This window comes from Cebidichthys violaceus, unplaced genomic scaffold (assembly GCF_023349555.1).
Source record: "Cebidichthys violaceus isolate CVI_PGR_0920_01 unplaced genomic scaffold, fCebVio1.0.p SCAF_11, whole genome shotgun sequence".
Taxonomy (NCBI): domain Eukaryota; kingdom Metazoa; phylum Chordata; class Actinopteri; order Perciformes; family Stichaeidae; genus Cebidichthys; species Cebidichthys violaceus.
Genome location: NW_027176274.1, coordinates 12,868,639 through 12,893,185, shown reverse-complemented (window position 1 = coordinate 12,893,185; position 24,547 = coordinate 12,868,639). Strand labels below are relative to the sequence as shown.

Genomic DNA, 24,547 nt, shown 5'->3' with positions numbered 1-24,547 from the left:
GAAAGGGGCTCAGGCCGAGTCAGCACAGTGCCACACGGGTCCGGGCCCACACACAGAACGCACCACCTTGCATGCTAGATTTGATAGCGATTGAAATTTGGCTTTATTTGTAAAGAAGAAAGCCACGTAAAGAGTGTGGTACATGAGGTACCACGCTGCATGAGACCAAGCGTCCGCAATCAATAGCGGCTCAGTGAGGGTGAGCTTGGACACAGCGGTGCTTTGCGCTCAATTCATATGTGAACTAATGGCGATCCAGTAGATAGTTCTTGAGATATTTCAGTCTGGAGCAAAGTGGTGGAGCTACTGACCGACTACATGACAGCATGCATGGCAGACCGCACTGATATGGCAAAAAGTTATATAGCTGGTGAAACACCAAATGAGATGCAATAAGGCTCCCAAAAGGCAGCGATAGCACATTTATTGTAAAATAATTCATTTTTGATGATATATTTGATCAAAGAAATGTCCACTGCAGATCTTTTTTTTTTTGCAATTACACAGTAAGACAGAGATAACATGAGCGAGACAGAGACTGAAGAGAAGACATTGGTCTGGATCAGTGTGAGCTGTGTTGTAACACAGTGGCAGGGACTGCTTAGTGATGTTCAGGACAACACTCTAAGCAGAGGAGAGGAGGAGAGGGAAGGAGAGAAGAGGCCTGGGGAATAGAGCAGAGCGACCCTGGCCTTTCTTGGTAGTATGTTTATTCCTGTGAACACACCACTTCTACAGGATGAGAGGTGACTGGATCTCAGCTCTGGATGTTTCTCAGGTTCCATGTCAGCCAGGATTGGACTTCTCTCCCAGTTCTTCAAAGGCTTCGACATGCCCCCCCCCATTTTCTTGTTGGATCCAGGGGCAGACATATCCCTTTCATCAGGAGGTGCTTTTCTCTGACAGCACAGATTACTGAGAGGCAAATGCATTTAGAAATGCCAGCCTCATTTACCTTACTAACACACCGAGCCCTCACCACGCTTTGCCTTAATAAATGGTTCATTCAAGGTCTTCTATCTGTTGTCCCATGCATTACATTCAGCATATTATATCTTTATGTAAGCTCAATGAATACTAAATTCAAGTGATACCAACAGCTCTGTGCAGACGAAAAGCAACTTCAAGTAAGTACAATTCAATGTGAAGATAGAGATACAGGAGAAGAGGATGGAGAGACAGACGGGGAAGGTACTGTGGGTTAAGCTCAGGTTGGTGTTGACAGCAGGGGTGCTTGGTGACAAAAACACTTTTGGTTCCCTCTGCTGGAGTGTGGAGCCTCAGTCTCAGCCCTGGAGTTCCTGTAAATCTTGCCTTCTGCTGTTTACACAGGACTGAAGCTAATGTTACAGGGACCAGCTCCTTCCATCTGGAGAAAGCAGGCCCCTGGTTTTGGTGTTGATCAAGACACTCCTTGAATTCTAGATCTCCTCAGAAAGAAATGTGTCCATGTCTCTGATTTGATTGAACATATTGTAGCAAATTAAATCACTTTGCTTAATCACTTTACCTAAAGCCACTCTATGTAGAATGTGGATTTCTGGTGCCCCCATATTGTAAAATTAACCAAACGAGAGTGTTAAAATCCTAATGAGCTGATGTAAATCAGTTAGAATGTTTACACTATGTTGAACATTTTAGTTTAGCATGTTAGCATGCTAACATTTGCCAATTAAGTACAAACCATAGTACAGCTGAGGCGGATGGCAAAGTCATTGTTTTTTCTTGCATTTGGTCATGAAAATTGGACAAATTGGAATTTTTACCTGACGTTAGATGAAAAGTCAGGGGATCACAAAGTGATTACAATTTATCTTGAGAGAGATTTGATCGTGCGTTGCAATCTATTTTACAGTTGTTGAGACATTTCACTCAAACCACAAATGTCAACCTCTTGGTGGTGCTTGAGGAAAAGTCAGAAGATCCCTAAAGTCAATAGGTTTCATCATCTGGGTACCTTGAATGTCTGTACAAAATGTCATGGCAATCCATCCAACAGTTTATGATATATATTTAAATCTGGTAGACCGACTGGCGGACAGATCCGTTTTCCTCAAAGAAAAATAATTCTGCTTTGTTTTTCTGAATTAACAAATTCTGTTCTCATCTATGGAATGCAATGTAAGGCAATTTTAAATAAAAATAGATAAATAAATAAAAATGCCTGTGAAATAAATCCTGAAATACATAGATAGCATAAATATATAACAAAATATAAATATGAAAATGTAAATGAGTCCCCATAGTTCAATAAATTAAATTTATTTTAGGGGACTTTTAATTATTAACTCCACATTCATTTCCCAGCACTTTTTTATTTCCATCTGTTATATTCAAATGAATATAACAGAACATGAATTTACTATTCATCAGACACCAAATGAGACAAGAAAAAGCAATTTAACGGTCCCTCCCACTCGGGATGAGAGCTGCCGTTCACTCTCCTCCAAGCTAAGTATCTCCTACAGCACCTGGGAGTGAGGCAGAGGGCCGTGGGTTTTGCTAGTTAGCTATTAAGTAAATTAATAAAATCCCTTGCCCCATATTGCTATTTTCCAAGCTACTGCAGCTGTCATATTTTGCAGAGATGGCCCTTTGGGTCTTAGCAGCTGTAGCAACTTAAATTCAGCCAGTGCATACAGCAGCGCTCGGTGATGGACCTTCAGTTAGCAGATGTGGTGTGCGCTAGCTAGCTAATTCTTGTGCTGTTGCTTTATTCTAAATTTATGAGATAACCGCGCCCCATTTATTTAAATATAACAGAATAATCAAAAAGAGCTGGGATATAAATGTGGCATTATGAAATCAAAGTCCCCATATATATATATATATATATATATATAGTATTCCTGTCGTGTTAATGCCGAAAAAAAAGAGCAGATTTTCTTTCATGAAACATTTCTCAAAATTCTGAGATAATAATCTCGTTCTCAGAAAAACCAGGGCAAACTTTTTTTTCTCAAAAGAATGCATTACGCCGCTAGCATGGCTAAACATTAAGACATTCTCTGCAAACTCAAACATTATGACGACACAATAAATTAATGTCATATGCGCCTCATCAATTCTTTATAACCGTCATAATTCTAAAAAGTCGTAGATCGTACAAATTAAATAGATTTAGTTCAAAGATGAATTCACATCACAATTCTTAAAAAGCATATTACTTGTTGCATAAAGACAAAAAAAGTCTGTTTTGTTGTTAGAACTGGAGTAAAAGAGTTGAACCCACTGTGTGATCATCATTTCTACAGCTTTCTGGTCCTTTCCAGAGAGAGCAATCCCTGTGTAAGAGATTGTGTAGAGACTGTGAGCGCATATAGTCTCAGGACATCAGTGATGTAACATCAGGGTAAGAGAGGACGACTTCTAACAAACACAAATACATTTAATTGTGCACATATTCAACAGTGTTTCATATGACTGTTGTGCTAGTGATATAGCCGAAAATGTTTACAACAACAATGTATTAAATGTTGTGGTTAGTATATCACGACACAGTAATATTTAAAATCAGATGTTGACCAATGAGGCATAAAAAGGGTAAACATAAGCTATCTAAGTTGCTAGTCAAACAATGCTAATAATACACATAACACAAGTGCCTTGACATCAACAGATTTTATTCTAACACAAACTTGTCTCCTCTGCTATGTATTTGTATTCTGCATTCCTTGCCAGGGTAATAGCTGCCTTCCCTGACAGGCACATTTCCTTTGAAGCTGGATGCTGGTAAACGCAGAGATCCAGAGTGCACGTGGGAATATAGGCCAGGAATCCAGGATCATGGATATGGGAATAGGCAGTGTCCTTGGGAAAGTGAGCTGTGTTGATAAGCCGCTGAGGGATTCCTGGAATGGAAATGGGGTGAGCCAATCGATCAGGAGAGTAAAAACCCTGAGGCGGAGCAGGGGTAGTTGTGGGTGGGGTGGTAGGTTGATTTGCATGATGTTATCTCCATCATCAGCCTAATCTCCACTCAATTCCAGGGACCAATTCAAAAGTCTGAACAATGTACATTTCTTTTATCACATACATGCAAGGACCATAGCAGTACGTCTGCATATGTTATTCCATTTACGGCAATCATGTAACCTGAGGCATTTCATAGTGATTCATGGATTTTTTTTCACCTTCCAGGCAGCCATTGCTTTCGATATATTTCTGCATGTTTGGAAATCAATTGTTGGACTTTCTTTGGTTGTGTTATCCATCATACAACAACTATGCATTTGTTATTTGTCAAAGTTATAAGGCAGCGCAGTGCACAATTTTTTATAAATTAAATAAAACACCAGTCAAGACAATTTCAAGAATATTTTAATTGTTTTTCATACCATAAAAGAATACATAGAAACCAATGGTTGTAAGACATTACATACATAATGACATACATTGACATTCACAGATTTTTTTATTTAAAAATTCTAAGCAGTTCATTGTATATTACACCTGGTTTGAAGAGCTCAAATTAAAAAGGTAAAAAGTATGTTTTTTTGATATACAGTAAATATTAAATTAATATTACATTAATGACTACTTGTTATCACATGACCAAAGTTCCATAGGTTATGATGATAGAGCAAACTCAATTCACTGATGGAGACTGTGAGATGCGGTTGAAGTTGTCCTCAAGTTAATTTTGTCAAACTATGACTCCTAAGGTCAAGAGTGAACTTTTGCATTCAAATAATAATTATATCAACACAGTGGGACACACTCAGAGCAGCACAATGCATAGACACAATAGACATAAACACAAACACAGGCATGTACGCACACACATATGAATACAAACATACCTTTGCAGGTTCATACACTATACTTGCTCTTGAGTGGGATGATCCATTAACCGTAAATCACACGTCTCTTGACAATTCTTAACATCCAGTCAGGACAGTAAGCCAGGGCTGAGGGTGTTGTCTTCTCTGACCAATCAGAGAGGCTGAGCCAGTCTCTTTCTCCTCTCTGACGTCAGGCAGATAAAAGAGAGGGAGACTGGGAGAAAGAGGAAGACAGGGTGATGGTGAACGAGAGCTGAAGGAGGAGTCGTATCAGAACAGTCGAATAGGGTCAGCTGAATTACAGAAGAATGAAGAAAAATATGGAGAGAAATGGTGGCAGTAAGAAAGAGCAACAGAATGCTGTCAGACCATTAAAAAGGAGGAAAAGTGAATACAGAAGAGGAGAGAAAGAGAATACAGCGCTTCAATCTTGAAGCCATAAGTAAAGAGAGATATAGTGACAGATTCACTTACAGGTTGACGCTGGTAGTGGATTTAGTGTCACCTGTCTCTTTTCTTTCACCCCGTTCTCCCCTCCTCCGCTGACTGTCATCAGGTCCAGTTTAGTCCTGTTCACTTCTTTCGTCATCCCCGTTTCCCTCCATCAGGAATGCCAAAGGCACAGAGTAAAGAAAGGCCTTGCCAAAAGAAGAAGGAGATATGTTTTATTGATCCCTGAGAGTAAACTCAACGTCTTTACTCTGCACTCTACACTATGCACAAACAGGACCTGTACACATGAAACGATGTCAGAGTGAGGGGGCTGCCCCATGAACAGGCGCCCTGAGCAGTTGAGGGCTCGGCACCACGAGCAAGTGCACCTTAGAAGTGCCCAAGAGGCTATCAATCCACTCTCACTTGTTAAACCTCCTGTTCCCAAGCCAAGTCCCAATGGACCAAGCTGCTGCCGTCAGCACGCCTTAAAAAGCTTCAAACAGAGTAGTGAAAATACAATGAACCCCCCCCCCCCCACCCCACACACACACACACACACACACACACACACACACACACACACACACACACACTCGGTTATCTTTTATTTGTTTATTAAACATTTTTAAATAGATATTCATAAATAGATTGGCTGAGCTTTGACAAGCCAGACAGATCAGTGATGTAAAAATAGATATAACAGGCGTTTTGATGTTGAATATACAAACGCATATTGATATTCCATCTGTTTTGATTCCCTACATACTTGAATAGAAATAGAGGTAAGTGCGCAAAATACCTTTGATTAGGCAAGAGCTATTGTATCATCACAATGAAAAAATACAACCAATTCTATACACACGTATGTACACTTGATTCAGGGAGGAAACACACACTTTTCTATCATGGATGGCGAGTCATGTCTGTTACCGTGATAGCTTCAGATTTAAGGGAAAAGCTATCTGCACTCATGTCACAGACAAACACTTTCTCTCCCGTGTCTCTGGCTCGGTCTCTTTACTCCGTCTCACTCTTGCCCTCACGCTACTTTAGGCTCCCACACACACACACACACACACACACACACACACACACACACACACACACACACACACAGAAACACACACACGCACGCACGCACGCACGCACGCACGCACACACACACACACACACACACACACACACACACACACACACAGAAACACGCACACACACAAATACAGGTAGTGAAAGTGTTTCGAGTGGTGTGAAAGTGACAACTCTCTGCTGTGCCAGACACACACTCCGTATGTGGTTGGTTGGCCACCTCTCAGGAGCTGACATAAGTCAGGCGTTCCGCTTGAACCAATCAAATTGCAGATCTGGAAATGGTATTATGAAACTCCTGGCATCGTCCCTATATCCATATGTCTACCAACAGGGCAGGGGGAGTCAGGCACACGTATACAAACATGCACGCACGCACGCACACACACAGACACACACACACACACACACACACACACACACATACACAGGGTTAGGGTCAAAGACAGGAAATTGAGCAACTACAGTTAAAGGCAGACGAGACAATCCCAGCCAAAGTAGGACATCTATCCCCGCGAGGCATGATCACAGTATCCTGCAGTAACATAATATGTGAGAGCAATGAGTGATGAGCATCCAAGCATCCTTAGCAATCACACAACAGATGTTTGCCATGACACCATTCACTGTTTCAAATTCAGTTGATGTTCCTACCAAAATTCACGCCTTGCACAGCAAATTTTCCTTCTCCAATACTATTGTGAATCAGAGAACAAGTGGTTCAAAAATAATCGAGGAAATTGAATCCCTTTGTTTGAGCACCTGTCAACATTTGGTGATAAGTCAGCAAATTACGTTATTGACATGACTCGTTCCCCCCACACAGAATATCACAGAAATAGTACAGGGCTTCTGATTTTAAAGGTTAACTCTGAAGTACACTCAACATGAGGTGCAATGCCACCAACAAGAGGAGAACAAACATCTATTTCTGTTGTGCTTGAGAGTAGTTTTACAAAGTAAACAGCTGCGACAGGAAACTGAGTAAACTGCAGCTTACACACAGCAGCAAGTGCTGAGCTATCCATGGTGATGACATCAAGTGCTGTTCTCCCATAGAAATTCCACACAATATAAAACATATTAATTTAAGTCCCTGCACTATTTAATATGTTGTTGCATATTTTTTGGGGGGCAAAGAGACACTGGTTACTCTAAAGCTAATAGAATTGGCGTAAGATGACCACTTTTCACCTTCAACAACAAATACGCCGCCTCTCGCCCTGCCTTAAGCTCAAATGAATCGGGCAATCATCTCTTGTCATATCCCCAATTTACAGTCCATTAACATTAAGTAACACTCTATTTGGTAGCACTGTTTGGATAAATACTGTAATTTACTTTCAGCACCTTAAGTGCAACTACCTCCTATCTCCCCCTCCCACCTCGCTCTCTCTCTCACCCCCCCCCCCACACACACACACACACACACACACACACACACACAGGGTCATAGTGTAATTCATGTGTTTGTTTTAAACCCACTGACCAAACATAACATAAGATGTAGGGAACAGGTACATGCTATAGTTAAACCTACAAGCTCAACCCTTGCTTGTTCAGCTGCTTTCCACTTGCCTATAGAGGCTCAAGCCTGACTAGTTTTCAGTGTTGCTGTCAAAGCCCTGATTTTCTTGATATCTATTTCAGCTGATGCGTTACCTCTGAGCAAGAAAAGGAGCAATGCAATGTGAGGATTTGCGATATATGCAGTCTATACGTTGCGTCTATGAAATGGGCCAGATCGATACATCCTAATGACTCTATCGAAACAGTCAGAGTGATGTCTTACCTGCATTGTTGTTCTCGTGAAAGGACTCGCGTCTATTCTGCACCAAAAGCAAGATGTCGCCAAAAGTGTGTTTGTGCCCTGCCAAGACAATATTTGGGGACTGTTACTCATGAAGAGCAGAGAGGATATACCTAAACACCCTTTAACCACATTTCTGTGTGTCTGTTCTCTCTCTCTCTCTTCCTCCCTCCCTCCCTCCCTCCCTGTGTGTGTGTGTGTGTGTGTGTGTGTGTGTGTGTTTGTGTGTGTGCATATAGGTAATAAGCTGCTCCGCCACTGCGCAACGATGGAGCTATCGCAACGATGGAGATGACGCAAACCGACCCAGCTCTCCGAAAAAGTGTTTCAAGACGAACATGGCGGCAACTTAACCGCGGTTCAAGATGACAATGGCCAACGGGAGAAAGGATTCTAGGCTTTCCACCCAGGTACCGGACAGTGTGCGTGCATCGAAAGGGCTCGTTGCTCTCCTTTAAGTGAATCCTCCAACCGAACGGGCGGCAGCATAGACGCGCAGCATCAGTACCGAGAGGCTCGCAACAGCTGGTCTCCCTGCGCCCCCGACGAAAGAACAAACCCCGGGGAGGGACGGTCGGGAGAGGGGGGCATGCGGTCAAAGAGGACGCCGTTTCCCCCCGAAGAGCCATGGGGAACCAGGATGCGGCAGCGCGAAGCTTAATCTGTGCGGGCGCGCTAATTGGATCGGAATAGCACCGATCGCTGCGGGCGCGATAGAGGAGCGCCCTGGACCGGCGGAGGCACGGCACCCCACCGTTACAGAGGAGAACAAACCGGAGTCCGTCTCCCCCCAAGTCCATGAGTATTGTGGCAGAGCAGCCCCCGCGGTGGAGTCGGCCAGGGCAGCACTTTCCTAAAATATGACCAGGGGTGCTTGGATGCGTCGGCAGCATGATGAGGGCTTAAAATACTGGTTTGCACCCCGAGAGAACGAGAAGCCATTTACCGAGTCGGAGCGGGCCCAGAGATGGCGACTGTCGCTGGCCTCTCTGCTGTTCATCACCGTCCTGCTCTCTGATCACTTATGGTTCTGCGCCGAGGCGAAACTGACGCGAACCCGAGACAAGCGGTCGGACAAGGGGCTTGCTTTTACGGACACGGGCGAGTACCCAAACTCCCTCCACCGACAGCATATCCCACCATCACCCGACCCCAACCGTCTCGCCAGAAAGCAAGATGTTATTTTTCTAGGGAATTCTACCAAACCTCTGTGGCGAATGGACACCTGTCATCCAGACAGCCTGTCCAAAGACTGCTTTACTTTCACGGACGCGAGGACCGTGTGCCTGGGCCTCTCCGGTGAAGGGGAGAGAGGGACACAGCTGGCGTACGTGAATCTGAGCGATTTGTACCTTTCTTTTTGTAATTCCTACTCACTTTTGGATTTGTTTTACGGGTTTACGAGTCCGGACGATTTGAATTGCACCCTGGATATGGCCATGGGGGTGGATCTGCTGGGATGCAGCAAGTGTGTTCGGGCTTATCAGCTTCTCGACCAGCGGGCGGAGGACAACTACCGGGAGTTTGAACTGCTGGTTCAGAAATACGAGACGGATGCGTACTCGGTTAGGACGTGCATGGAGGAATGCAAGGTAGGACTAACGAGGCTGGGTCGCGCGCGCGCACACACGCGCACCTACAAGTGCATTTAAGGGGGTGGGTTCACAGTCGCCATGGCAACCGTTGGGCATATTTGCCAGTATACTGGTATTTATTTTTTTTTAGCTCTCAGGCTACCAGTAGCCTTCATTTGGCCTGCCAGGGTTTGCACAAACACACAGTTGCACCACATGACAATGGCATGGGGGACAAGAGGACAGGTCAGCAGACTCCCACAGTCCTTCATCATTTTCCCTCCCTCTCTTTCTTCCTCGTTTCTCTCTCCAAACCTAATCTTTTAACATGGACTACTTTGTGACCTGTGGCTGTGGAAGTGACGTTTGGTGGAAGTGACATTTGGAGCAAGGGCCAGGCTTGCACTGCTACCGCAGCTCTATGAGAGGAGGGGAGAGAAGGGCTGCTGAGTGGTGCTCATTTCAATATCGTTAATAGCACGCCAGTGATTTCTGCACCTAATCCAGGCTTTGTGTTGTTCCCAGTTTGCTTGTTGTTTCCATAACACGGTAGCCTTAGACAGCACATACCTCAGGCTGTGGAGTATATGCTGCGCATGTGAACAACATGGCATACCTATGTCTACATCGTCCACACACGCAGACAAACACACTTTGTCTCGTGTTACTTTAGGCCCACCTGCCTGTGTTAAGCAAAGGAAATGTACCTGTAAATCGTAACATGGTGGGGATACACTGGTTGAATTACACTTCAATCTGGTTCATTTGTTGTGCACTGGACTGTTGCAGAGGCTTTTTCTCCCCCAGACAGCTGTGCATCCTCCTGTGCTCACTGTCCATTGTGCTGTAAGAAGGCCCCGCGAAAGGCCTTTCGGGAAGACATGTTTGTTTCTTCAGCTGTGTACTTACAGTATGAATTATTTTAATTAATCCGGCACAAAGACCATGACCAACCTCATTTCTTGAACAAAGCGAACCGCTACGTTGCATCTTACCCACCTCCACCCATACCTGATTAGATCAGGTGGGTTCAAGAGTTCCTGTTTGGCTGAACACACCCGATGGATGTGGGGGGGTCTTTCAGCATTGATAATGGGTGGTATTAAAAGTATGGAATGTGGTTAATAAGAGTAGGGATGTTGGAGTATGGTCTGACAAGGACAAAAAAGATGTATGATGTTTGTCTGGATTGTACTGCCACTGGTACAGAACAGTACATGCATTCTTCTGTATTCACAGTAGAGCTTTATTTATACTTGGCAGATGATCTTTTCACCTGTGCTGTAACATGTTCTTGTGTTCAATGCACCGCGGCATAAACCAATTTCCTTGTCCTGAATATTAAGATTGTGAGGAATTATAGTGACAGTTGTTATAAATATGTATCCAAAGTCAGGTGAGCTGCAGCAGCACCAGGTCAGGGAATGGACCTTGGAAAGCAGGAAATCTTCCCTCAAAACTGGCCTAATAATGATCCAGCAAGCCAAACCCATTTTATACAAGATGGATGTTGTACAAGGGCAGATGGTCAGGAGGCTGGGCTGCGAGTGCTGATAATCCATGTGTGTGTGAGGAAGGCCAGTTAGTGGGAGGATATACTGAGGTTTTATTGTGAGCCATAGTTTATACGGCCTGTTTGTCAGAGAGGGCGTGCATGCATGTAATGTATGTGTATTTATGTTCATGAACCTGTTTCATAAAACATCTCATAGCTGCTTCCTTCTTATGCCATCTAATCGCTATGGTGCATTTGCACTCCTACTCTTTGCTAATGTAATCAGACTCAGGCAGGGCTACAGCAGCCTTTTAGCCCCTTTAGCCCAATCTGAATTGCTAATCTGCTCCAGTGTTCGTGTGACCTTTGTGAAAGCACAGCACCCCGGGCCTGCATCACAAACCACCGCTCCTTGAAGAAGCACTCTGCTGGACAATAAAAAGACAGTAGACGGCTCGAAACATTACTTATTGCTGTTCACTCTTATCTCTCGTGTTTCTCTCATCTCAGACCTCTTTTTTACTTCCTCGTCCACGTTTTAAACAACTGCTCAAAGCTCCTTTTCAAATGGTTTGAATGAATTGCAACTGTAACATCACGTGGTGTTTCTGTATACTGTGGTCGTAAGTTGTCAGTGTTGTATAAGTTAAGGAGATGAGAGAACAGATAAGCAGTGAGATGATAACAAAGGTGAAAGAATAGGGGGACACGTGAGGTGAGGTTCAGAAGTGAATGTAACAGAAATAACAACTTTGCATTGAAGATTGGAAACTCTCACAAAGAGGCAAAAATATCAATACGTATAAACAACATAATAGGACATAGTCTAGTAATCTTCATGGACAGATTATTCAAACTTAGCTAGCTTTCAACAAGATGGTGTATGTCACTGGGCCTGCCTTGTTGACAGATAATGATGTGTTGCTACAGTGTACCAGCAAGTGTTAGCTGTGTAGCTAAAGCCTCACAGAGCTTGTTCATCTGTGTCATATATCTCCATTGTTGCCCTGAAAACTATTAAAAACAAACCAGTGAGCCACACTGTTGCATTTGGTGTCATGGTTCTTCGTTTCCATGAAAATAGGCACTGCAGTTTATTTAGAGTCAATCCACATACCCTGTCCTGCTGTCGTAAATACTCATTAGTGCTCTGAATGTGTATTCACCCTTGTCTGAAAATAGTTCGCAACAAATGCACTATTTAGTTCTGTTCGAGTTACTCTACAAAAAGAAATAAACTATAGATGTGTGACCTGTTTTTAAAAATGTACAACTTCAGAAGGAACAAATGGTTGAGTGCCAGACGCTGCCTTTGACTGAGGTTGGTCTTTATTTGTTCTGACTTGTGGTTGTCAGACTCCACTTCCTGAAAGTGTGTGCACAGATCGGGCCACCTTTGCTAAATCATCAGTCCCTCATCATAGCCACTTCTTTTTTTAACTTACACTAAACCTAAACAAGATAGGGTTGGTAGGCCTTTATCTCCAAAGATATTTTTGACAAAAGCTTCCATTTAGATGCTTTGGTTTCAGTGTCCTGTTATGGAGAGTGCTGGCTCAATGTCACACTATCATGTCTTACTGGGAATAAAACCGCCATCATTTGTGTTAATAACACTTGTGCTTCTCCTACTATGACAAGTCAAAATGTCCTCTGTGAAGCCCTCTGTAGATTGTTATGTTATATACCTTATTTTTGCTTCCTGTTCTTTTCAATTCAATACAATTATATTTGTATAGTCCAATATCACAAATTTGCCTCAGAGGGCTTTACAATCTATACAATATACGACATTCCCTGTCCTTGGACCGTCACATCGGATAATGAATAACTCCCCCAAAAATACCCTTTAACAGAGAAAAAAGAGAAAGAAACCCTCTCCCAGGATGGGCAGATGTGCAATAGATGTAATGTCTAATTTCTTTATTATTTCTTCTTGTGTTATTTACACCTTTTGATCTCTCTATGTACCTGTCTATATCACAGAGATGCATGTGTTCCTACACACACACTCACACAAAGAGCCCCATGTGCAGAGTTTCCTGCAGATCCAGACCTGACTGTCCCTTCCGGTGTAATTTAATTTGCACTCTGCTTCTCTGGCGGCTGTGTCTCCAGGGCTCTGCCTCAACATGTTGATCTCCTTCCTCTATCTGTTATTGTCTCTCTCTTACTTTCACATCCTTTCCCTCTTTGTCTTCCTCACAGCTGTGTCAGAGCTCTGAGGAACCAACATCACATGTACAGATGTGTCCAGTATCCGTCTCTACATCCCCTCCACCCCTCTCTCCCTCCTCCTCATAGACTTATTTCCCATCAGGGACCTCTGTTTCTCTCTCCCTTTCCCTTCCTACAAATATGTGTGTGTTGAGCTCTCTTTTTCTGCTGGAGTGATAGATACTGATCTAGCTTAAGGTTCTTTCCTTCCCTTGAATTACAGGCCTGTCCACACAAATCCCAATGTGTGCTCCCTCACACAGCCTCTGCTTATTCAATCACTGTGTCTCCTCTATCACTCTCTATTTCTACAAGACTATTCAGTTAAGCCCCTATTTAATTCAGCTGTTTATGTTTTAACTCTGCAGTGAGGATAGGATGATTGGATTTCCCATTAGATAAAACAAAATTACAAAAAGTCCCTGCTGGAGACTTAGAGTACCTCAAAGCAAAATTTAGAAAAGAAAAGAGCATTTTATTGATACCCAGGAAGGACATTTTGCATCCTTGCACCACAAGAAGCAGTCCAGAGACACAGTAAAACCAGTCTACAGTAATGCTAACGACTCTGTGAGGCTGTGCTACACAGAGGTGCTTCGAACTAAATTCAGATGTCGGCGACAACAAACTCACATCTTGATGTTCAGGTATATTTAGGTATTTGTTTACCAGTGGTCTTAGTTTAGTGTGTTAGCATGCTAAAATTAGCGAATTAGCTCTAAACACAACAGCTATGGCTAAAGGGAATGTCATTGGTTTGGCAGGTAGTTATACACCAAAGAATTGATTGATTGAACTTTGACCCTGATGATGGTCAAAGGGATCATCAAAGTGATTATAATCCTCCTGAGAGGAACATGAATATGTATTCAAATTGCATAAAATTGTATCAAATAGTTAAGATTAAAAGTAGTGAGATTCAATCAGTAGTTCTTCCTCAGTCAGTCAATACTTGCTGACTGACCAATCAGCAGACTGACATCGCCATAGAGCCCCACTGCTAGCATGGCAGCTGTATGTAGCACAGTACCCAGGACCCTGATATTTCATCATTATGTAATATCTTCATCGGCATTCAGCCCATTAACATTATATACAACTTTTGTGACAAGCAGACAAATGTAAGAAAACATACTGACTCAGCATATTTTTCTGTTAACACATTTAGCTTTCATACAAATGAATGTTGTGTTACATATTTGTTTAACCGGTCGATCTGTTTTATGTAAATTAAATGAAAGCCTGCTTTGACACAGCACATAACGTCCAGATAGTCCTGCTATCAGCACAGACAGCATGTCCTTACTCCAAGTCCTGCACTTTTCTCTCTCTCTCTCCCTCAAATTCAATTAGGGCTCTGTTGCTTCTCTACGCAGCTCAAATAGATCCAGGGAAACTCCCCTTCATATGAGCTGCCAGTGTTTGTTTCTCCCCAGGCAGGAGATAAGGGAATGCGTCTGTTTCGAGAAGAACACAGCAGCACTCCCATGGAAACGCCTCCTCGTCCTCCTCTATTCCCCGTTGACGCAGCACAATGATACCATACATCTCCCTCCTTCGCTGCATTGGGCCTCAGCTCCGATCGACACATCCCATTTCCTTCTCTCCATATATTTTCCTCCCGCTTTCCTGCAGTCCAGTACTCTTGATGTGTGGAGTGCTGTCCTGTTAGCTTGGTGCATGGGTAAAACAACAAACAGTATGTGCTCCATGCGTGCATGACTGTGTGCAAGAGCAAGCTGCATGTATCCATCCTGTCACTGTAGGCCTTACATCAGCTCTACTCAATGACATAAACGCTGCAATAGGTCCTCTGAAGGCATCAAATTCAATCAGATCTGTGGCATAAACAAATTATGACTTTTTACAAACGCACACTTGCTATCTGTCTCTTCTCTCCTCTGCCTCACTGGTATGCTTAGTTGAATGATTTGATGAGTGGGTGATGTGTTATTTTTGATTTTCTGTGACAAAGTGAAGAGAGAGAAGGGGCTAGAGAGAGCGGAAATGGCTGCTATTGATAACTGACTCCATACAAAATGCATTAAACTCTCAGACACAATCGATAAACAGGCATTTATTTGTTGAAGCTTTTGATGATATTAGGTGTTTACAGCATCTTCACGACTAAAGGAGAAAAAAAACGACATGCATCTTCACAACAGATTTAGCTCTTGAGCGCGGGATACGGCTGATATCTGCCACTTCAGTTTCATCCAGTGTTAGTTGGTGGCGAACAAAATAAGATGTCAACTGGATTAACAAAATCTAACAATAATTAGAGGAGCCTGGTGCTACCATGACAGCCATTCATATTTCTCTCGTTTGTGTTGATGTGCAAATGTTAATTCAGTCCTTGTGCGTAAGCATGACATCGATCTGTGGACTGAAAAGTTTATTTGAAAGGAAGAGAAAGTGCCTTTCAGTGAAATTAGTCATTGCATTGCATTTTTAAAGCGGAGAGTGCAAATATGTGCCATTTACACAATATTATTACAGTAATGTCAGTGTGCTGTTTGATGGGGTCATTCATATTGGATGAGAAACTGAATGGAACAGCACATCACATTTCATTTACTATCTCTCCAAGAGAGAAAGGCATCTGAATTTGGAACCAATTTGAGGCAAACAGGGTCTTTACATGGAACTTCTCTATAAAATAATTGAATGAATTAGGTCTGTGTTAACTAGTCTTGGGAAATACTACTGCATATGTGAAAAATGTATAAAGCCTTTTGTGGCTCCAGAGGGAGCTGCCAAATCTTGTAAATGGGTTTGAGAAATAAAAAGAGTCTGGGGATGTGTACTTAGAAAGAAATGACCTTACCAGACCTCAGTTGCCCGCTCCTCACCTCTGCTTGAAGCTAGTGGCTTGACATCAGCGGCTACTAGCATAAAGACTAAATCTCCAACCAAACTGTCAGACTGCAATGTCCATCATGAGTCCAACAATGTGATAGGAGTGCAATGCTAAATTTGTACTTGCTCAATACTTTGTGGTATCAACACAGACTCACGTGATTTTGTGAAATAGTCAGAACATTTTAATCTAGTGATTCTTGTATGTGGACATCCATTTTTTTGTGTTTCTCTCCACGACTTCCAAACTAATGTATTCAATTGGAAGTATCTTTTGTCCCTTCACCATGACATTGCACAACAAAACTAACCTTAGGTTTAAGCAACAACCTTAGATAGGTTTAGGAAAACTGTCACAAACCCGTCACTTCACTATCCAACATAACACATTGAGTCTCAAACACCGATCTCGTGGTTGAAAGTCCTGTGTTTGTTTGACCCACCCACCATAGTCTTTCTCAATATTGCCACTATTTTCATGTGGAGCACAAAAACAAAATGTGTGTTTATGTACACGAATCATTAGATTTCCATTTCACGACTATTTCACAAACTGCCATGGGACTCGGCTGGTGGTGTTTGAGCAAAAGCTGGACAGGTTAGGCTGACAAATATTTTTATTTTTCAATCAGGATCTGTGACTTCCTGTACTGTTGATACTACTGAAAACTGCACAAGTTGATTGTAGCTTTTCGTCACCTCCCTCCAGCTGCAGGCCACCAAGCGAGAAGGGATTAATCTTAAACAAGCCTATTTTATCAAATCCCAAACCGCTTCCTGCTTTCAATTAGAAGGGCATTTTTTTTTCTGCCGGGCTTGTCCTCTGCATTTACCCTAAATCATCTCAAACCTGACCTTAACCATCTTGAAGCTAAACATGTAAGCATTTGATGGATGGAAGTAGTTGAAGATGAGTAAGGTTTGTTTTTTTTCCAGAAAATACTGATCACAGTTTATAACAAACAGCTTCACTGGGAGTAAGTAGGGGGATTAGAAAAATAGTAAAAGCTGAGCTGAACACATTCACCATTGACACATAACCTCTTCATGCATCTCTGATGAAACAGATACCAGAAAAATAAAAATGCAACCAAAAACATTAAAAACATAATTCTAACCGATATTGAAACAGTATTAATGTATCAATTTCTCTGAGACATAATCACAATCTTTTGTCCTCCCAAGTGTAACTACGTCAGTGAGCTGCCTGTGAACGTAGCTCCTCACAGGGCCCTCTCCCTTGTGATAATGGCGGCTGAAGTGACACTGAAATTACATGGAAATCAGCCACAATTGTTCTTGTTGTGAGTTAAAAGCATCAGAAAGAAAGCAGGGCAGCGTTTCCAACACTTAAGGTCATGCAGCAGTCATAATGTGCTTTTTTGGCATTTATCTGCTCCCTGATGAGTGTAACTACTGAATGATCTGTGATTGTGAAAGAGCATTGATCTGCTAAGTGCGAGGAAGTGTGAGTAAGAGCTCGTAATGACGAGAGCAAAACGTTTGTGTTTATGGATAGTTGTTTGCTACCTAGCTAAGCTGCTAATGTTGTGTATTACTACCGAAGTACACATGTTATTGTTCTTCTTGTGTTTTTTAGCAGTTTCAGGTGTGTTGACACCCACCACCCAATAGAGCGAAGTATAGTGCTGACTCTGATTTGCAATCTGGCTGGAGACTCATATATATGTCCACATACCAACAAAACTTATTGAAATGAGAAAAAAACACCAAGTTTATAGAGAAACTGATAGCAATAGTGTGCTGAGAAAGCTACATTCTGAGCATCACTGGCAGAGAGACAGAAACCAGTCACAGTTCCCAGACTCTGGTGGTGACATTCTCACATTACTGAGTCATCATCATCATCAGCAGCTCACAGCACGTCCTGATTCAGGGAGAGCACAGCAGAGGAGTGAGAGAAGATAGACACACGAATATGCAGTTTTCATGGTATAAACTCACACATACTGTACATACAGTTCAAGGCATGAGCGGACACACTTTGTAGCATAACCAACAACACCACACACATGGGAGAGAGGCAGCAGACAGAAACAAACAAAAGAGGGGTGGGGAGGGACTGACAAGTGAATGGTTAAATAGGGAATACCCAGTGATGTGTGCAGCATGATGGGCTCGTGTCAGATCTCCTGACATACTGTATTTTCTCTGGGTGTTGTACAAACAATTCATCTGAGCACCTGGTCCTACCTAATCCTTTCAATTTTAATCAGGCTAGTGTTTCTGTCAATGGATGAGCGTGAGTAAATTTGTTGAGTGAGGGCGGCGCATGTTTGCATGCTTGAGTGCATGGCGTAGGGGGATGTTGTAGTTGCTTCCATCAGCTTTTGTCATTAATTTAGTATGAAGATTGAAAGCAGTCTCAAAGGAAGAGTTTTGAGAAAATTCACTCATTCGCTTTCTTGCTGAGAGTTAGATGAGAATTACAGTAATACAGTAACATGTTACTATTAGGATTTTGGTAATATTATTACATTTATGATGTCATGTAATGCGTTACCACCCAAAATTGAGTGTTTATTGTTTCCCCACTGTTGGTTAAATAAGCTACAGCTAGGAGACGGTCAGCTTAGCCTAGCAAACAGACTGAAAGCTCGGGGAAACAGTTTTTACGCTTAGATTTTTGTACTGGTTAAACAAGCAAGACATACAATGTTAATAAGTGAGCTTTAGACGTGCAGTTAGATTAATTTTGGTACCTCTGGACAGATTCAAGCTAGCTGTTTTAACCAACTATGCTTCTCTAACTAGCTGCTAACATTAGCTTCATATTCGGAACCGTTTATTACCATGGTATGTTGAGCCTACAAGGAATTTGACATGACGGGAGGTGCATAACATTTAACAGTCAACAACAACAATCAACACAATGCAAAGTAGAAACATTAAAATGTACAGAGAAATATAAAATAAAGTGCACAAACGAACAGATAATAGGACTATAAACAAGTGAGATGTAAGTGTAATGTAAAAGTGTCAAGTGTATTTAAATAAGAACCTAGAAGTGATGTGCAGGGGAGTGACCGGTAGGAAAATTGTCCTGGGGATGACAGATCAGTGGGGGTCTCGGGCTTTGTTAATGAGCCAAACTGTTCATGTGTCGTGAGGTCTTGGTCCTGATGGACCTCAGCCTCCTGCCAGATGGAAGGGGCATGAACAGTTTCTGTCCAGGGTGAGAGGGGTCGGCTACAATACAGACACAGTGTTATTGATCCAACTCTCTGCAAGAAAGCAAATATGGATATTTCCCAAAATGCTGAACTATTCCTTTTTATGTTATGTAACTTTACACTGGGAATATTTAAATTTTTATAGGTTGCAACTAATAATATTTTTCATTCTAATAATCTGCTGGTTATTTTTTGATTAACCAATTCATTATTATTTCCATAAAATGTCATAAAATAATGAACAATGTCCATTATAATTACCCTGAGCCTGGGGTGACATATCTAAATTGCTTGTTTTATTCGACTATAAATCCAAGCATAAAGATATTCAATTTACCATCATAAATGATAAAGAACAGCAGCACTTGGGAAGCTGGAACCAGAGAATGTTTAGCATTTTGCTTGAAGATTAACTAAGAAAATAACTAAGAATCTACAAATCTTATCGAAGTAGATGCCCATTAATTTTCTGTTGATCGACAAATAAATGAATCAATTATTGTTTCAGCTCTAGCTGCAACATCCTGATATTCAGTCGCTCAGTGGTGACATTCAGAAGTAAAACACAGTTGATGCAGTTGTTCTTGTTTCTGGGTTAACAAGTGTGAACACAATGTGACTTTGCTTTGATGCTCTAAATGTTTTCAGTCATGGATATTTTTATCCCTGTTTGGTCATAATAGAAGTCAAGACAACAATATTGCATTGTTTCGTGGCTGTTTCCAGGGCAGCATGATGGAAGATTGCACCCAGGGTAACAACCAAGCGTGATACAGACTTTTTAAAACACCTTTATTTTTCAGTCATTGCCCTTTGTGTCCCCTAAAAAGCTTTTTCCAGGTGGGGTGAAAAAAACGCTAAAATAGTGTTTAGGCAATATTACATTTAATGCCTCCATTCAAATGGATGCAAATGAGTTTGTGTTGTCCTCCTCACAGCCCTCATTATAAAGCCAAAGAGGCTGATTATTATTCACACCATTATTCCAGTGGTACCTAGCAACCACCTCACCTGAGGATCCTTTTCTTGTGCGGGATGCAGGCTTAAAGTATGTGAGACCTACAGTGTTTGGTGGTCCGGTTTTGTGAGTGCGCTGAAGCTAAGCAAGTAGTCTCATCACCCCCACACCTCCTCCAGTCTGACACAGTAATTTGATTGTGGACGGAACGCGGAGGTGCAGCGAAAGAGAGAGAGGTTGTTGATGGGAACAGATAGAACATGGGAAAGGAACAAAGCAAGACAGAAGAGGAATTGAGGAGAGCTTGACCTGATGATGAGGGTCTTATCTACACCTCTTCGCAAGGGTTTTTCGCCTGTTGTGTGTGTGTGTATGTGCGTGTGAAGTGGATGGATGGCGGAGGGGTTGGTGCTTTTCCACCTGCTGAAGTTTCATTCTTTGTCTGAGACCCTTTTGTCTATTTGTCCTCAGCCCCTCCATCTTCCATTCATCAACTGTAGCTTTGTCACTCATTTGTCATCCTTTTACTACATTTTTCCCTATCATTCTTCTTTTTTATTATTTTTATTCCATCTTTTCCCCTCTTGGGAACAACCTGTATAACATGTATGGTGCTTTAGTCCTGTCCTGCTTTGTCTCTTTTGTTGCAGATTTGCTTTACAGTGGCGTTGACACCCCCTGACTGCCCCTCCCTGTAAATTATTCATCCGTCATTGAACTGGAACACTTCTGTCCCTTGCTCCCACACCCCTGTGACACTGCTGTAACTTGCTTTTTTTTTTTAAAGCAAATACACTGTCAACCTCTTAATTTCCTCCTTCCAGCATATTTCAACAAACATCACAGGCACACAACTGTAAATAAAAAAGTACTCACCACACAAACATTCCTTCTCAAGGCTGACGCTTTGTACTCAATCCTTGCAGGTTTTGGAATGTCATGGAAACACAATTTAAGTTGCTGACTTTTCCGCCAGGTACAGAGACCATTTGATCAGAAGTGGCCATTATGTGTCATTATGTGTGCTTGATGTATCATACATGTCAAAATTCATGTTCCACACACAAAAATCTCTTCGGTGTTTCGGTACCACATACCTATATACTCCCACAACTGAGACAGCAGCCATTGAGTATTGAGACAGTAGAGATGAGCTTTACATAAAATTAGGCTTTTTTTGGTGTCCAGACTGCCACTGTACGTGTGTGTTTGCATTGCTCTTACCTGGAGGGCATGAATGTGTTTTGGTGTAGATATCATATCCCCACTGTAATCCTTGTTCCATTCCTCTTTCCGTTTTTATCAAGGTGGTTACACGTCACACAATCGCTGCCCCTGTTCGTCACCTCCTCCTCCTCTCCCTATCTTGCTCCCTTGGCCCTAATCCTCCTGTGCAGGCTCTTAGCTTGATAAAGCTGTCTCCATCCTTTCTCTTTATGGCAGGATTTACAGCAGTACCCCTTCATATCCCCCTTTTAGCACTCTCACGGTAGCTTCCACTGTTACAGGGCAGTGCTCTTTGGAGAGCATAAGGTTCGGTTAGGCAAGGAAATCCCTGTGAAGACCTTAAAGGTGTCTGAAAAACACCGGCTAAACACAACATGATATGGTTAAATTCAATTGAAAAGATTGTAGAGCTTTCATGCATAACTTTTTAAAAAGTCTTACGTCTAACAGCAATTAAAAATAGAAAGGTCAAGGAAGGCCATTTTCAAAATGGAGACAACATTGACCCTTAACTGGCTTTGTGACACACTGTTGCACATTTATGTTTTAACCAGCTGTCAAGTTTAGACCTCTCTATTTCATACTGTGATGGTCTATAAAACATTTGCGGCACTTAATCTTTGGGCTTCCCCAGCCCTATTTGGGACTGTCTCGCCCTTTGTGTGGGAGACATTCCCAGTTGGTTTCCATTGAAAAGTTCAGGGAAGCATCCGTGTGCTGCTCTTTAACAGAGGTGGAGAACCAGACGAACATTTGCCAAACCGACTTTTGACTTCAGTAAGTCTTGTAAAAATACAGTTTGAAAACATCTGAGATGAAGTAGAAATCTCTCCTTTGTGTCACTTGTTGAAGATTGTCTTCCAATAAGGCGAAGAAGACGCTATAATCTTAGTGGGCAAACCACACAAAAGGTGAAAGTTATACTTAATTGGAAGAGTTTTCAAACAATATTTTTTATTTTTAAGAGAAAAAGAACTTTAAGGATAAGGACTTAGTAGATCGGTTGACGATTGTACATCTGGCTAACCGCCCCACTTCTGTTAAATTGCAGTGCGCAGCTTTCCTGAGCTTTTCCATGGGAATCGAGGGCTAGGGCCTTCCCATTCATTTTCATTGGCCACAAATTTTTAAATGTGATTGTACTCATTTTAATTTTTCCTCAGTGTCCTCTTGCCTGTGGTGTCAGTTTGTTGTGGTATACATTGCAGTACTTACACATAATGTGCCGTCATTCCAACAGTCTTCCCGCAGTGCAGTGTCTTTGAATAGGACAGGATGGAAAGGAGATTTTCCGAATTTTTAACATTCCGGATTTAATGATTTGTTTTTTGTGTAAGTAGCAGTGTTGGTGGGATGTGAGGAAAGGTGTATTAAGTGACTGTGCTTGCGTGTCTGTGTGTGACTGTGTGAGTGAGAAGGTGAAAAGGGTGAGAGAGAGAGAGTAAGGGCGACTTTCACAAACTGACTCATTGATTTCCCATTTAAAAGCAGGGGCGATGTTTTGGATGGGATTGATTGAGAGGTGGAGTCGTCAGGAGAAAGGAAGACATGAGGTGGAAAGAAAAGCCATAAAGAGAGGGGGTGGGGCTCGAGATTGACAACAAAATAATACTGATGATGCTCGCAGAGGGAGTGAGCTGGACACACATGTAGAATTAGAGTGGACACACAGCGGAAGGCCTGGTGATGGAGAGTATATAGCTTGATCTTACAACCCCCCGTCCCCATCCAAGATTAATGCATTTCAGTCAAGGAACACAGATGCTGGTAGCACAACTCTGGCATAGGAAATGATGGTGATTGATTGATAGGGGAGGATGAGGGTCATATCCCGAACAGAGGACAGCAGGACTGTTACTGACAGAATTACTTGGGCTCTCTCTTTCATCTCTTCCTCTGTCTCCATCAGTCCTTTATTCACCTCCCCCAACTGAGGCTAACGCTACATGTCCTGGGTACAAAGTCAGCATCCCCAGCAGCTGATGCACTTAGAAGACATGGAAATAAATCAGCAGCTTTGTTTACGTTTTACAGGGTGGATATATACACTTGTATGTTATAGAACAGTTTTATTGTTTCAGTAAAATTGTAAGTAAAATGTTGGTTTGTAACCCTTGGATGGTTTAAATGCTTACTATCGAAAAACATCCGCGGACATGCAGCACAGTACAGCAGTAAGATTTATGCTTTTGTGCTCCTATGTTCAGTGTGCTTTACCTTTGTAAAAGAAAATGATTTGAGGTTGAGAAATAACTTCATATTGAGTAACACTATCAATCACAAGTTTGGCTGTGAGTTTATGAAGCGTAAAAATCCCCAAACCAGACAAGGACAGAACTGCTAATGCTTCTCTAAACTCTGAAACACAAGCACCTTGACTCCCACACAGCTGATGTTCCTGTCATGTAAACTGTAACACATAATAATAGTTTGTTTGCTTTGGTAATAACACTTGGTTACTACTGTAGGTAGCCAGTTAATGTACTGTTCCTTTGAAGCAGCAGATAAAAACACACACTCTTTAATCCATTCCTTACACTTTCGTGTTTTAGGTTTTGAAAAGGTCACTTCCAAAATTACCTTCAAGTTCTTGTCTAACACACACATGGTTTGTGCTGTAGAGTAGCTGCCGTGAACAGATACAGACCTGGCAATCAGCGCTGAGCTGCTGTGAGCAGTGGGGATCAGAGCTGGTGCTGCACTCAATGTATTCTGTGACCACACAGAAAAGGCTTCCCTCAGCCTAATTACATAATTACGGCTTCTACATCTCTTCACCAAACCACTTTGGTCTTCTTCTTTTTTACCAGACCAAAACTGGAATGTTAAAAAATGTAGCTCCTCCAGTAATGCTTTTCAGTTTCTAAAAGTTCTTTGTTAAAGGAGCTGTTTTTAACATTCAGAGCAT

At 42.1% G+C, this 24,547-nt stretch overlaps 1 protein-coding gene and 1 long non-coding RNA gene across 3 annotated transcripts in view; one reads left to right on the top strand and one right to left on the bottom strand.

Moving 5' to 3' along the window:
- Nucleotides 1-4,405: 4,405 nt before the first annotated feature.
- LOC137868254 (uncharacterized) lies at nucleotides 4,406-9,683 on the bottom strand. 2 transcript variants are annotated; one of them, XR_011102210.1, is made up of 4 exons: nucleotides 9,493-9,683; nucleotides 8,098-8,175; nucleotides 5,259-5,422; nucleotides 4,406-4,998 (listed from the first exon to the last, which is right to left on the bottom strand). It is a non-coding gene; the product is annotated as an uncharacterized lncRNA (long non-coding RNA). The 2 variants fall into 2 exon arrangements; XR_011102209.1 differs by lacking the exon at nucleotides 9,493-9,683 and having other exon boundaries at nucleotides 8,098-8,255.
- The window catches only part of LOC137868253 (NALCN channel auxiliary factor 1), a 68,686-nt gene continuing 52,497 nt past the window's right edge, over nucleotides 8,359-24,547 (top strand). Inside the window, exon 1 of the mRNA XM_068704910.1 lies at nucleotides 8,359-9,707. Coding sequence (XP_068561011.1) covers nucleotides 8,976-9,707 — 732 coding nt within the window. The 5' untranslated portion in view covers nucleotides 8,359-8,975. The remainder of the gene's footprint in view (nucleotides 9,708-24,547) is intronic.